The sequence below is a fragment of the Heloderma suspectum genome, chromosome 3 (assembly GCF_057233095.1).
Source record: "Heloderma suspectum isolate Gila_16-S chromosome 3, 16-S_ref, whole genome shotgun sequence".
Lineage (NCBI taxonomy): Eukaryota > Metazoa > Chordata > Lepidosauria > Squamata > Helodermatidae > Heloderma > Heloderma suspectum.
The window spans coordinates 229,086,395-229,101,593 of NC_139460.1; the positions used below are offsets into that span (position 1 = coordinate 229,086,395).

Below are 15,199 nucleotides of genomic sequence, written 5' to 3' on the forward strand. Positions count from 1 at the left end.
TCATAGTCCTTCCATATACAAATCCACTCTTTGCTACCCCAAACCTTCTTCATTTCAGCAGCATAATTTAGGATTGAAGGAATCATTTTGTTGCTGCTATTATATATAAAAAAGGGGGATTCTGAAATCCTTGCTGATTTACAGCTGTTGCACAAATTATGCTTAATTTCGTTCCCTCTAGGAGAGAGACACACAGAACTCTGAGATTTGGTCCAACACAGTTTTATTTGGTAGGAAACAAACAGCGCTGTTCGGGTGGATTCTCGCGGCTAACACCACAAAGGAGAACCACACCCTAGATGTTTTTGGTACAGCTTATATACATTCAGTATAATGACCTCACTAGCTATGCGGGGTGGGCCACATAATATTCATGAACTTCATTAAGCAGGCGTAGTTGACATGTCTCTACGGCTGACCTGTCCTTGCAAGCAGGGTAGGAAGCGATCTAGCTGGAACTGGTTCTAACCAGCTGCAGGAGTGGCGGCTACTCGGGGGGGGGGGGGCTCCTCTGGCTGTACCCGATATGAAACAGACCGTTACTGTTGGTGTCAACAAGGCAGCTGATAAGACTATCTTCCTCTGGGACGTTCCACTGTAGGAGACTGCCTCGGATGGCTGCCAATATTTTAAGATGGTGCCTCTTTGGTTCTATCAACCCCCCCTTAAAAGCCTTTCATCGAGCATTAAACACGTTAGTCAGCCATCTCAACTTTGTCATAAAGCAAAAGCATTTGTTTTGACAAGGCAGCTTCAATTAATCTTTGGGACAGACCCCTAGCGCAGTGGATGATGCAACAGCCAATCAGTACCAAAACTCCGACTACCACTACAAGCTTAATATAGACGCTGCCAAATGTTTCCAATACCGAACCATTTTTCCAGCCAGACGGTTAAAGGGTTGTTAACTCCTGAATTCATGGCTAATTCTTCAGATAGGGTGGTGAGGCCTTGCAACTAGGGATGTATGAAAGTCACTTACCTTTTTGCAGCTTGGATTCGTGGTGATGGGGGAGGCGCTCCGTCCCTCCCCCCGGAATCCTCCCTGGGCCGGCTCCACTCCACGGCGGCTCCGCAGAGCCACCGGCAAGCGCCGTCCGCAGCCGGAGTTCTGGCCATGGACGGGCTGCTGCAGACGCAAATGACGTCCACTGTAGCGGCCGCCATTTGCGTCCTGTGAAGCTGCCATGATAGGCTACATAAGTATTTACATAGCCTAACACGGCAAGCCCCCCCCCCCAAGCGTATGCAAATGGCGGCGGCTATGGTGGCCGCCATTTACATTCCCTATTTTTCCCCGTTTTAGCCTACATAAACATTTACGTAGACTATTACGGCAAAACAAAGGGGAACGCAAATAGCGTACTGGGCGCCATTTGCGTCCCCCCCCCTGTTTTAGCCTACGTAAATATTTACGTAGATATTACAGCGGGGGAAAAAGGAACGCAAATAGCGCCCACTATGCTATTTGCATTCCCCCTTTTTTCGCCGTAATAGCTTACGTAAATATTTACGTAGGCTAAAATGGCTATAAATAGGGAACGCAAATGGCGGCCGCCGTAGCCGCCGCCATTTGCGTATGCTGTTTTTTGGGGGGGGCTTGCCGTGATAGGCTATGTAAATACTTACGTAGCCTATCACGGCCTCCACAGGGATGCATGAAGTGTCCCTGCGTTAGCCATGATAGGCTACGTAAGTATTTACGTAGCCTATCACAGCTATGATGAAGAAGCGAATGGTGGCCGCAGGGCGGCCGCCATTCGCAAGTCAGCGCGGACGGCAGCAGGTAAGTGCTCCATTTCGCGCTTGGGTTGGGGGGGGCAGGGGCTTCGTTCCGCCACGGATTTTGGGGGGGCGAATGCACTGGCATTCGGCCTCACGAGATCCATGGCGGAATTCTCTGACATCCCTACTTGCAACGCCTTTGTTACCGTGCCGTCAGGGGCGGTGTTGTTGGGGATGAAGGTGCAGCATCTCCCGCCTAACATAACGCATACTCCTCCTTTTTCTGCTAACATCATGTCAAGAACACGCCGATTTTCCCAGGCCATTTGGCTAGTGGCGTCTAATTGTTCGGCCAATCCCTTTATAGCATCTCGGGTATAGTTTATAAACCTTTGCTGATTATAATAGATGTAATTAATCCAATCTACATTTTTGTTAATGGTTGCCCACCAAAACAGAGTAGTTTCGAATCCCGCGGCTATTTGGTTTCGCCCTTTAAACTCATCAGGGACTCCTCTTGGCACTCCTTTTGAATCTATATATATTCGATTGTCAAAAGGGATCGCACTTCGCCTTTGGCAGGAACGGGCAGGCTGCTGGGGTGGGTGGAAAGCAATGGAAAAGGGGACCGCAAGCTGAACCAGCCCACAGGTCCCAGACCAATTTGAGGGAAGGGTTTCAAAGAGCTCCAGGCCTCCGCAATACCAACAGAGGTCGGCTCGGGGAATGGGCAGAGAGTTATTATGGAATGTTGTGGTGTTGAGGCAGGTTGAGAGATTGCCCAGAGGGGTACTATCTTGCTCTAGGGACTGGTAGATGCACCCGGTGTGGTTCCATCCCTCCATGGAAGACACAGGGGGTAGGACGCGACCTTCTATTTTGAGGGGGGGGTAGAGTTTATTGAGGTCTTGGCAACTCTCGTTGCCCCACGCATCGGGATGTTGAAACAGATGGATCATGCAAGTAAGGAGGGAAGGTAATCCTAAGGGAAAAGGTAATACCTTGGCGACGGATCTTCTGGCCGCGCATACAAAACAATCGGATTTGTTTAAGGACTTGGCTGTGTATTTTACCCACTCTAGCCATACATTATCAGTTTCTTTTGTCATTGGGATCCCTAACTGGGCTCTCCAGGGGAGGTCTTTTATTTCTGGGATTTGCACTAAGGGTGGCTTGGGAGGGGCTTCTGTAGTTAATCTGGCCTGTTGTATGACTTGCTTAATGGTTTTATGGACCTGCGGCGGGCTCCACTGATCTAATCCCCACTGTCCTCCCTTGGTGAGGCAGACCTTGGTCCCTAATGGTAACTGGCTTTTCTGGCTGCCAGTGTAGTAGGTGTAAGGTTTAATCAGTTGTACCTCAAAAACCCTTTTTTCTAGGCAGGTGATGGACTTCATGGATTTATAATATTCTGCCCCTAAAGAAGTTCTGAAAACTGGCCATTTCCTTGACAACAACATTGCCCTGCTCCCACTACTCCATTGGAACGTAGTGCTAGAATCCACAGCCACTTCATTTTCAGCGAAAAAGTCCCTTCAGCCCCTCAAGAGCCTGATAGTCCCACGCCGTCTCTAAATCTTGCCCTGTGCCTTCCTGAGTGTCTGGGGTCGGGGAGGGCAGAGGGTTGTTGCTTGTGGACCCCGGGTCTCCTTGGGGACAGGATGCAGAGGTCTGGATACTTTTTTATCCTAGTATGTTGAGTCCACCTATCCCACCCCAAAAGTTTTACCACTGTGTGGCTAGTCAGGGCCACAGTATAGGGTCCATCCCACCTGGCAGTCAAGGGCTCCTTTTTCCACTTTTTGACCAGTACTTAGTCTCCAGAGCGGAAAGGGTGGACGGTCTGGTGAAGCAGCAAAGACTGGAACTCCGCGGCATGGCGGTGTAACTGAAACAAAACAGACTGCAAACCAGTAACATGGTCCCACACCATTTGCATTCCCACTTCCCAAGTGGCTCCCTCACGTTGTCCTGGGGGTACTCAGGGTGGCCGCCCAAACATGAGCTCGAAAGGGGACAACCTAATCCCTTTGCGGGGTGTTTTCCGGATTTTAGTTAGGGGGAGGGGGAGGTGAAACTCACCCATTTGAGGTGAGTTTCACCACAGATCTTAACTAAAGTTTCCTTTAGGGTCCTATTCATTTCTTTGACTTGGCCAGAACTTTGGGGCTGCCAGGGCATGTGAAGGTGCCACTGGATCCCCAGAGCCCGGGCAGTTCTCTGAGTAACTTGGGAGACAAAGTGGCTCCCCATATCAGATTCAGTGGACTCAGGGAGAGAAAACCAAGGTATTATTTCATTCAGTAGGGCCTTAGCCACAGCTTGGGCTTGGCAGGTACAGGTTGGGAAACATTCAACCCGTCCAGTGAGCTGATCAACAGACACAAGCATATACTTAAAGCCTTTACATGGGGGCATCTCAGCAAAGTCAACTTGAAGCCTTTGGAATGGATAGTGAGCCCACGGTCTCCCTCCCATCGGGGCGGGAGGCTGTTTCCCTTTGCTGTGCATTTTTAGGCAAACAGGGCAGTGTGTGACTATTCTCTGTGCCTTGGCATTAGGGTTGGCGGAGAATTTCTCCCCGAAACTTCGGGGGGCTGAGCGCCAACGTGTTCGGCCCCCCGAACAAGTTTCGGGGAGAAATTCTCCGCACCCCCCCAGCCCCCCGCACCCCCCCGGGACGGGACTTACCTTTGATGAATGTCCCTCCCGGCGGCGGGTCCGGCCGGCGGTTCAGCGGGTCTTCGTCCGGGGCGGGAGCGGCAGCCGGTCTTTCGACCAGCTGCCGCCACCGCCATTCCAATAAAAGAAAAAAAAAACGCCCCCGTGATAGGCTACGTGACGATTAACGTAGCCTATCACGGCTAGATTTGCAAAGTCAGCCGTGATAGGCTACGTAAATCGTCACGTAGCCTATCACGGGTGACTTAAAAAAAAAAGCGCGTACGGATAATGGTGGCCCCCATAGGGAGCCGCCATTCCCATTCCTTATTTGGTCGCTGTAGTCTACGTAAATCTTTACGTAGACTACGGCGAAAATAAGGGCAACGCAAATAGCGTTGCCCTTATTTTCGCCGTAGTCTACGTAAAGATTTACGTAGACTACAGCGACCAAATAAGGAACGCGAATGGCGGCTCCCTGTGGGGGCCGCCATTTGCGTACGTGCTTTTTTTTTTTTTTTTAAGTGCACTGTCGTGCACTGTGTGCACTGTCGTAAATACATACTTGGAGTTGGTGTAAATGTTCGCCCGCTTACCAGAGGCCATTTTTAAAGCTTCTGTCATTGCGACCATTTCAGTGGCCTGGGCCGAAAGGTGGGCTGGGAGTTTATATAGCCAGCGGTTTGAGCTGGATACCACAGCTGCTCCGGTGTGTCGATGCCCATTTTTCATGAAACTGGACCTGTCAACGTAGAATTCTTCATCGGGGTCAGGCCAGGGAACGTCTCGCAGGTCTGGTCGAGCCAGGGTTTCTTCGTTGAGGACCTCTAGGCAGTTGTGGGTGGCTTCCTGGCCTGGCTCTGGCAAGAGGGTTGCTGGATTCAGAGTTGTGGAGGTTTTGAAGGTGAGATTTGGGGCAAGCAGAAGGGTGACCTCATAGCGCAAATGCCAGGCTGGGTTGAGGTATTTCCCCCCCCCCCGAGCCTAATATCTGCGGAACCTCATGGGGAACAACCACTTCCATGTCTCCTCCTAAGGTTAGTTTTTCTGCCTCTTGAACGAGGAGGGCGCAGGCTGCAACAGCTCGCAAACAGGCGGGCCATGATCGAGCAACGGAGTCCAGCACCCTTGAGTAATATCCTACTGGGCAAAGGGAGAGCCCATACTCCTGGCAAAGCACACCTGCCACCACCCCCCTTCGCTCATGCACAAGGAGGCGGAAGGCCTTGGCAGGATTTGGGAACATCAAGGCCTGTATTCAGCTATGATCAAGGCAGCGCTGGCCCTTTGAGATTTTATAGCCTAAAAAGGTGACTTCAGCTTTTACGAGTTGCGCCTTTTTGCCAGACTTTGTACCCGCAGGTGGCCAGCAAATTGAGCAATTCGTGGGTATATCGTTCACAGTCTTGTGGGGTCTCGGCAGTGATCAACAGGTCGTCACAATACTGTAAGACCTGGCCTTTTTCGAGGCCCCCCTTCCAGGCAGCCAGGTCTCTTTGCAGTTGGGACCCAAAAATCTCAGGAGCGCATGTGAGCCCCTGAGGCACTACTGTCCACATTAGCTGGGTCTTGTGGTGGGTGTCAGGGTCTTCCCATTCAAAGGCAAACAGGGGCTGGGCCGTTTCATGGAGGGGTATTGAAAAGAATGCATCCTTCAAGTCTAAGACAGTAAAGCAGGTGCTCTTTGGAGGGATCTGGGTCAGGATCATGTGGCAGTTCGGCACAACAGGATAGGGAGCTATAATTAATTTGTTGATAAAGTGTAAGTCTTGCACAACCCTGAAATCTGGGCCCCCCAGTTTGGGGACCCCCAAAATGGGGGTGTTGTACGGGGAAGTTCCTTCATGGAGCCAGCTGCAAGCCTTGAATTTCTCAATGAGGGGTTTCAGGCCTTTCTGGGTAGCCAGTTTCATTGGGTACTGGTGGACCTTGACAGGGCCGTGGCCGGGCTTTAGAGCAAAAACAACGGGGGCTGCAGTCTTTGCCTCTGTTCTCAGCCCAGGCGGAGGGGTCTACACCCGGGAATCGTGACCACTCAGGACTCCCCTCAGGAGCCCTGACCATACAAGTCAACAAGGCCATCTGGTAGTTGGACCCCTGTTGTTTGGGAATTCTAACTTCTATTTTGCCATTGCAAAAGCTTATCTCGGCCTGTAGTTTTGTCAAGATGTCTCTTCCCAGGAGAGCTACAGGGTACGCGGGGCTGCAAACAAACTGATGAGTAAGGTGGGTGTCACCAATTTTAGTGAGGAGGAGTCGGGTCTTTTTGAGGCGGGTCGTACGACCCTCAACGCCCTGGATCTGCGCACTTCCCCCTGAGCCCCCCGGAGCCCTTGCAAAGGGGACGAGGCTAAGCGTGGCCCCAGTGTCAATTAAGGCAGGCATGGTCTGGCCCCCTACTTCAATTTTTACTACAGGGTCCAGGTGTGCTCATTGTTGAGCCAAGAGGGGGTACCCGGCACCCTGACGCCCCTATTTCGAGTGATTTTCAGCATAAAACAGGAGAGCCGGGGGGGGCGGTGTCTGCGCAGGACCAGCGGGCGCACCATTGGCCTGGGTCTGGGGACATTCGTTCTTCCAATGGCCGTGCTGTTTGCAGCAAGCGCACTGGTTCCTGTCTAAACGGCGGCCCGTGTTTCTATTACTCTTGCCGCAACCTGGTCCGCTGCGTGAGGACCCTCCCCGTCCCCCGTGGCCCCTTCCTTGGCATCTGGGATCTTCACCCCGGATGGCCACTGCAAGGAGCCTGGCCCCCTCGACTTTCTCTTTTTCTTCCCGCCTATCATAGACTTTCATAGCAATCTCAATAAGCTCTTCAATGCCCTTTCCCATTACTCCTTCTACCTTTTGCAATTTTCTTCTAATGTCATCATATGACTGGCCGACAAACAGGGACACCAGAACCTGTCGACTGACAGGGTTCTCAGGATCCAGATCAGTATACTTCCGACACACCTCACACAACTTTTCATAGAATCCCGCTGAGGATTCTTCTTTTGTCTGCTTTATTTCATACAGTTTGGATAAGTTGACTGTCTTTCTAATACACTTCCTCATTCCCTTTACAAGCAAATTAGCATTGCTGGCGTGCTGCTTGCGCTCCGCATCAGTCCCATGTGACCACCCGGGGTTGGTGTCAGGGATGGCCTTGGCTCTGCTAATCTTATCTTCATCCTCGCCCTGTGCTCGAGCTGTCTCAAAAACACATTCCCTTGCTTTTGTTTTTACTAGTCTACGCTCCTCAGCTGTCAATAGGGTGCGCATGACAATCTGCATGTCTTGCCAAGTGGGCTTGTGAGTGTCAATGATAGTCTCGAAGACCCCAGCCATTTGGCCCGGATCTTCGGAGAATGTAGGATTTTGATGTTTCCAATTATAGAGGTCGCTGGTAGTAAAGGGAACATACACATAGGCCGTGTGTCCCTCTGAGTCAAGGAATTCCCTTAAGGGAGCTTGGAGAGATGTTTCTGGTGCCGCCTCAGGGTCGTTGGGGGGGGGGGTCTGATTCGTGGTCCAGAGAGACTCTAACCGAACCTTGGCGGCGGCCGCCTCCCTCTCTTCACGTTCCTTTTTCCAAAAATCCTCCCAAAATTTTTTCTCGGCCTCAATCTCGGCTGGAGTTTTCTGGGACACAGGTTGTGGGAGGCTGGGATGTAAAGGGGGGGGCTAAAAGGTCCTCAGGAGCCAGGGGAATAATGGGGGCTGACGGGAGGCAGAGGCCGTCCAAAGCTGCAGCCTTTGGGGGACCTCTGCGGACAATCATCATTTTACACTGAGACATTTTACATTTCAATAACCATGATGGTGAAGGTTTCCTTGTAATCACGGATTCCCAGGAATCAATATATGGAAGCTGGTCTAAATCACTGTCTCTGGTGACTACTTGGTAAACAGAAGAGACCAGCGAAGGGTCATGAGAGCCTCCCTCGGGCCATCCAACGCCAAACGTTGGCCACTCGCGGTTACAAAATTTCTCCAAAGTTTCTCTAGGCATTTTAACACCATAATCACCCTTAAACTGTTTCCAGTGTTGAAGCATACACCCCAGAGGTGTGCCCTCAGAACATTTACTAGAGGCAGTACCCATGGCTCTCCTGGCCTCTGTTCCAATGTTAATTCCAAAAGAGAAACACACTCTTACCTCGTCTGAAGTGGCCGCGTCCAGCTGCTTCAAACCGTCACCTCTAAGCGGAGGACTGTTGGTTCTGTGTCCAGAAAGGGACTTCCCCTCTAGGGTCCCCGGTGCCAGTCGACACACGTCCGAGAAACAGGGGAATGGCGGATTCTAATTCAGGCTTCCGGTGTGCACTTCATTCCTTGCCGTCGGAGGTCATTTGGCCATGGGGGTTGACTAGAGGAAAAGTCCTGGCGGAGTCGCCATTTGTTGCACAAATTATGCTTAAGTTTGTTCCCTCTAGGAGGGGTATGCCAATATCCCCTTAGAGACGGACAGAACCCTGAGATTCAGTCCAACGCAGTTTTATTTGGCAGGAGACAAACAGCGCTGTTCAGGTGGATTCTCACGGCTAACGCCACAAAGGAGAACCACACCCTAGATGTTTTTGGTACAGCTTATATACATTCAGTATAATGACCTCATTAGCTATGCGGGGTGGGCCACATAATATTCATGAACTTCATTAAGCATGCGTAGTTGACATGTCTCTACGGCTGACCTGTCCTTGCAAGCTGTGCAGGAAGCGATCTAGCTGGAACTGGTTCTAACCAGCTGCAGGAGTGGTGGCTACTCTGGGGGGGAGGGGGGCTCCTCTGGCTGTACCTGATATGAAACAGACCGTTACTGTTGGTGTCAACAAGGCAGTTGATAAGAGTATCTTCCTATGGGACTTTCCACTGTAGGAGGCTGCCTCGGATGGCTGCCAATACTTTAAGATGGTGCCTCTTTGGTTTTATCGCAGCTGATCATCCAGAGTTCTATCTTCTGCCCACCAGTGTAGAGTGCAGTGTCGTGTGTGCATGACAAGAAAGTAACAGCAATTTCCATGCGTGCCTCGTAGTAGGAAAAGACAAATACTGACTATGGTATAAGACATATCCATATTTCAGCGCCACCAACCTGGCAGCAGCAGAATCTGCACACATTATACACATTAATCATAAATAGGCAAATTGGAAGGTGTATAGCACCTCTCATCTCATGCTCAATAAATGATCCACTTTCCCTCTGGGGAGGAATGAGGAAGAGAAGGAGCAGGGCCACAATACAAAACTGTATGTTTTGCGACAGAAAGTAGAAAGGAGGCACATACTAATTCCAGTTGCTGTTGACACAGATTTGTATTGACTAGACTAACATTCAGAGCCATTTTTTTCTGGCTTCCAATAGAATGCTTCTTTCTCTTTCTTTCTCCCCCACCCTCCTGTGGCGGGTGAAAGTTGCCCATAAAAATCAATGGAGAAATCAGGATTTTAGTGCAGCAGCGTCTGACACAAGCAAGCATGTCCCACCCTCCCAGCCAAAATCGAAAAGGTAGCAGCAAAGACAGGATCCTGGTCTTTCAAGTCTTATTGTGTGTTTCTGGAGTATATAGACCTTTAAAAAGACAACAAAACTGCATGCAAGTCAATAGGGCCAAAGGCTTATGCATGCACTGGAGTGCTAGATTTGGGTTCAAAGAGGTTCTGAGGGGGCAATTGTAGACTGATCTTTCCTGCACCTGAGGCTAGCCGGGTTTTGTATGCTTTTTTAAAGCTGGGAATCCAAAATAGCCTCAGTCTCACCTCTAAAACATTAGAAGAGCCATGCTGGATCAGACAAAGGTCCATCCAGTCCAGCATTCTGTTCACACAGCAGCCAACCAGCTGTGGGAAACTCACAAGTAGGACATGAGTCCAATAACAGCCTCCCGCCTACGTTCCTCAGCACTGAGGTACAAAGGCACACTGCCTTTGATACTGGAGGTAACATCAGCCCTCAGGACTAGTAGAGATTGATAGCCTTATCCTCCATGTTGGGGTCAAAGTTTAAATAATATCCAATTAGATCATGTCCTCCATTATCTCTCACCTGTAGTAGTGCCAGTGGGCTATATTACAGGGTTATTGTAAGCAACCCCCTCAGCCTCAGCCTGAACCCAACCGACAATGCAGAGCCAGTGTGGTGTAGTGGCAAGAGTGTTGGACTGGGAGCTGGGAGATCCAGGTTCTAGTCCCCACTCGGCCATGGAAGCTCACTGGGTGACTTTGGGCCAGTCACAGACTCTCAGCCCAACCCACCTCACAGGGTTGTTGTTGTGAGGATAAAATGGAGAGGAGGAGGATAATGTAAGCCGCCTTGGGTTCCTTGCAAGAGGAAAAAAGGCGGGGTATAAATAAATAAATAAATAAATAAATATAACACTGGACTACACTGCAGCGTTGCAAACCACTCTTAGCATCAGCCTGACTTCCCGCTCACCCACCCAGCCCCCAAACCCCCACGCTGTATTAACACTGGACTACATTGCAGGGCTGTCGCAAGCCTCAGCCTCACTCGCCCAGCCTCAGCTCCCCCGATCTGCAACGCAGACAGTATTGAAATTCGAATTCGCGCAGGCAGCGATATTTGAAAAATGCTTAGAAACTCAGAAAAAGTAAGCGTTAGGTTAGAACAAGCGCAGATTCATCTTTTTTGATGCTACCTTTTGTTTCAGGAGGGACACGCTGAATGTCTCCACTGAGTTCTATGGCAACTCTCCTCCCCCCCCCCCCCCGAAAGACGACGACAGACGTCGCTCTACCCTTTTCCTATCTCCATAAGCGGCTGGCGCTTCTGGCTGAGGCGGGAAGGCATTTCGCTGGGAAGGGAATTCTGACTTGAGCCAGAACCCGTAGAGCAGGGGGCGGGGGAGTCCGTGCGTTGCTAGGCGACCGAGAGACGCGGAAGGGCGGCGGGCTTGGAGTGGTTCCCGCCGCGGCGCGTTCCGGGGGCCGCCTTGGCGGAGCAGGAGGAAGCCGGGTGGGTCTCGGCGCCGAGGAAGGCGGCATCTGCCCAAGGCAATGGCCGCGGGGGAAAGAGGCGATGCGGCATCATGTGGGAGCACGGCGGGTCAGGCGTGTGCGGCTTGAAGCAGCGGGGGCCGGTGGCTCCGATTTCGGTGGGGCTGGGGATCCATGCTGGGCTTCAGTCAGAAACAGCCAGAACTCTAAAGGAGCTATCCACGGTGCCGCACCTATTTTGGGGATAGGGTCCAGCACCCTGGATAGCTCCTTTAGAATTCTGGCTGGTTCTGACTGAAACCCAGAATGGATGCACAGCCCCACCAAAACCGGAGCCACCTGCCTACACTGGTTTTAATTTACTCTTTGCTTGAGTTTCAGACCTCTGTTTTAAAAATAATAATAATAATAATAATAAATCATAGAATAAAGTAGGTCACGATTATATTCTCGCCCCTCAGAGAAAGTCCTTGATGTTTGGAGGCTTTGCAGAACTTCCATCTAACGCGCAGGGCCTGGCAACAGGCCAAATCCTGTGCGCGACTACTCAGAGGTAAGGCCCACTGAGTTCAATGGGACTTACTACCAGGCAAATGTGCATAGGTCTGCAGCCTACCATGATTTTTTATTGCTAGGCTGTTTTGGTTGAATAAAATTGTTATCAGTTATTGTGATTTTATCTTTTATGTGATTTATAAAAAAAAATGTGTAAACGGCTTTGAGCTTATAAAAACAAAAACAGAGATAGCTGTGCTGGTCCATGAGAAAAAAAATCCTGAACAGTGGATTTTGGGGCTTTGAGCTTAGGAATATTGCTATAGAAATCTCTCAAATAGCATTACAATTTTATCTTTGCAAGCTTTCAGACCAGACCTGGATTTTTCATCTGTCAGTGGGCTCCCTCTTGAGTAAATGTGTTCAGAAATTGCAGTCATTATACACATTCTCAGAACTAAGTCCCACAGTGTCCATTGGGACTTACTTCCATATAAGTGTGGACAGGATTGCAGCCATCGTTATGTTTTATGTGCTCTACTATACAGTGATCTTGCTCAGTGCTGAGGACTTATGAAACAGGCAAGCAAAATACCAAGTTTTTAAAAGTAAGGGTGATTAGTTTCAACATTTTTTAGAACAACTTTTCTTGTAATACAAATAAAATAAATACACTTTAATTCACCATTTGTCATTCACCATTTTCCTGCAGAAGATTCTGAACAAAGATCTACAGCTAAGGAAGCATGGAGATAATAATCAGGCAGCAGCTGTCAGATGCTGAAAGGCACCAAGGTAAATGATTAGGAACTATTACTAGACATCTTTTTCTTTGTATCTACAGTGTAAGCTGTGGAGGGAGCAATCCTATGGCCGCTAGACAGCGGCTAGATGGCCATAGGATATCTGGTTTTCCGGGAATCAACCCCCCCCCCACTTCCGCGCTGCTTCAGAGGCAGTGTGGAACAGCCCCATCCTCCGCACTTGCAAGAAGAGCGCGGAATGGCCGAAAAGGGGTGTGGCTGGGGGCATTCCTGGGTGGGGAGGGCGGAAATGCCTGTACGGCACATCCAGTGTGTCGTACAGCAGCCTCCTCCCCCACTCAGCCCTCCCGTGGCTAGACAGCCTCAATCGGCTGTCTAGCCGAAAATGCAGGGCAGGAAAAGCACGGAGGGAACGATCCCCTCTGTGCTTCTCCTGCCCTGCACTGGATAGGTGGTCGCCCCCTAGACATGAAAATATACCGGATATTCTGCCCCCACCTCCCCGTAATAGAAATGCAATCCAAAGCAAGCTTACTCAGAAGTAAGGTCCTGCGTATTCAGTGGGACTTATTAGGTAACTGTGCATAGGACTGCAGCTTTAGTCATGAAATGAAAACACATGTATAATAGGATTCTTTCTATTTAAATAACCTCCCCCCCCACACACACCCTTGATTGAGCTCCTTTTTGTCGATATTGGCTGAACCCTCATCATACAATGTTTTATGTCTAATAATGTTATGTATGGAGAACATACATACTTCAGAGTACCCAAATGATGTGCTGATACCAATTTTGGGCATGCTAAACTAAGGTGAACCAGCATTCTATACTTGCATTTATTTCATAGAGATAGCAAATCCTCTATGTTTTTGTGAGGATGGTTCCCACATAGTTGTGTGGTTTTAATGTTTTTACTGTTTTAATGCTCTTGTTTTTACTATTTTAGGGTTTTATTGTTTTAAATTTCAGATAAGGCAGTGTATAAGTAGCTATGTGCTGATTGCTCCTGAGGGCCACTTTGCATGATCATTTTCAAGTTTGGCTTATGTTTCTAGGATTGAGGGTGCCTGTGGTGAAGTGTTTGTCTGAGTGGCTTGCTACAGCCTAGATGGCTGCCAAGACCACAATATTTATTTTATTTCATTTTCTTTATGGTATTTCTATACTGCTGTTAAACCAACCAAGCCAGTTTACAAAAAAAAGATTAAAAAATCAAATAAAACATGCTAAAAACTTCTCAAAGTTAACACTGGGGTGTAGACAAATGCCTGTGCTTGCCGAGGAAAAAGGGGCCCATGGAAAAGGCTGGGAGCGGGCTGCCACTTTGGTAGGAATAGGGATTTAGGTATCCAGAACTGGGTGGTCTGGGAAAAAGGATTGATGAGGGTTGGTTGCAGAATCCCAGGTTCCATGGCTTGAAGTGATTTCATTGAGGGAGGGAGAGACAATGGACTCAACCAGGAGACTGGGTTTGTCATGCACCAAGAGAGTGGGGTGCCAAGACCTCAGGAGTCCAAGAACCAGTGGAGCTTGCCACAAAAGAGAAATGTGGAGTGTCAAGACCTTGTTAGGGCCCGGAATGTGATTTCAGTAGGGAAGTGAGTATCCGAGAGCCAATAGGACTGGTAGGTATGACCAGACCAGAGGACATAGCTTAGGATTCTTGTAGCGTTTCTAGACAAAGACAAGCAAAAAGAACAAATATTTGGGACCAAACTTAGACAAACGGATGTTGAATTTAATATTAATGTGTTTTTTGTAATTTCTTTTGAAAAAAATATAAAATATTTTTTGAAAAACAACTTGGACAAAGCAGACAAAAGAAAGGGAGATGACTTTGGTCAGAGTGGCAGGAGTCTCTGGACGGGCTAAATCTTATCAAGATAGTGGTTCTCTGAGATTGCTGTGCTTAAGGGTGGGGAATCTATGCAAAACCATCCTACTTTTCAGTAATCGTGCAACATAAGGGTATGCAACTCTTTGCCTGGGGTGTATTCATACCTAGTTCCTGATGGATGTGCCTTCATCTTTGTGTGGTTGATCTAATCTTATTGCTAAACCTTGACCTGAGTACATGACCAGATGCTAATGACCTCATGGCATGATCCCTTTGGGCTTTTCACCCTTTGCAGCCAAATCGGCCCCTTTAGGCTTGCCTTTACACAGGGTGCCAGGCTGAGCTTCTTAAAGTGACAGCACCTTACCACACGAAATACTGGGAGAAGTGTCAGGCTTTCATGCCAAGCAGCCTGCCAACTGCATTTTGATGTGGACTTACCCAATTTGCACTCCCTGGATACGAAAAAGCAGACTGGACTACAGTAATGGCCAGAAATTCACACTTACTTGGAATGCTGTGCTCCGGTTCTGTAAATTTAAAAAAATGTGCACAAAGATATGCACAGCATCACTTTATCCTATGTTGGGGGAAAATGTCTACACTTCTAAAATTGCACAAAAATACGCACATTTGGAAAAATGTGCACAGTTTTTTTAAAAGAAGAATTGGCAAATCAGTATGGACTTGTATCAGAATGATTTCTAGTGCGCAGATATGACAACCTGCTCAGAAACAGACTTGATAGAATCATTCATCCCTGCCTCAGGCTTCT

The 15,199-nt window shown here is 49.1% G+C and overlaps 1 protein-coding gene across 1 annotated transcript in view; it reads left to right on the plus strand.

The window, feature by feature from the left end:
* Positions 1-11,260: 11,260 nt before the first annotated feature.
* CFAP46 (cilia and flagella associated protein 46) overlaps positions 11,261-15,199 on the plus strand; it is a 132,491-nt gene continuing 128,552 nt past the window's right edge. Inside the window, exons 1-2 of the mRNA XM_084841931.1 lie at positions 11,261-11,344; positions 12,533-12,615. Coding sequence (XP_084698057.1) covers positions 12,567-12,615 — 49 coding nt within the window. The 5' untranslated portion in view covers positions 11,261-11,344; positions 12,533-12,566. The remainder of the gene's footprint in view (positions 11,345-12,532; positions 12,616-15,199) is intronic.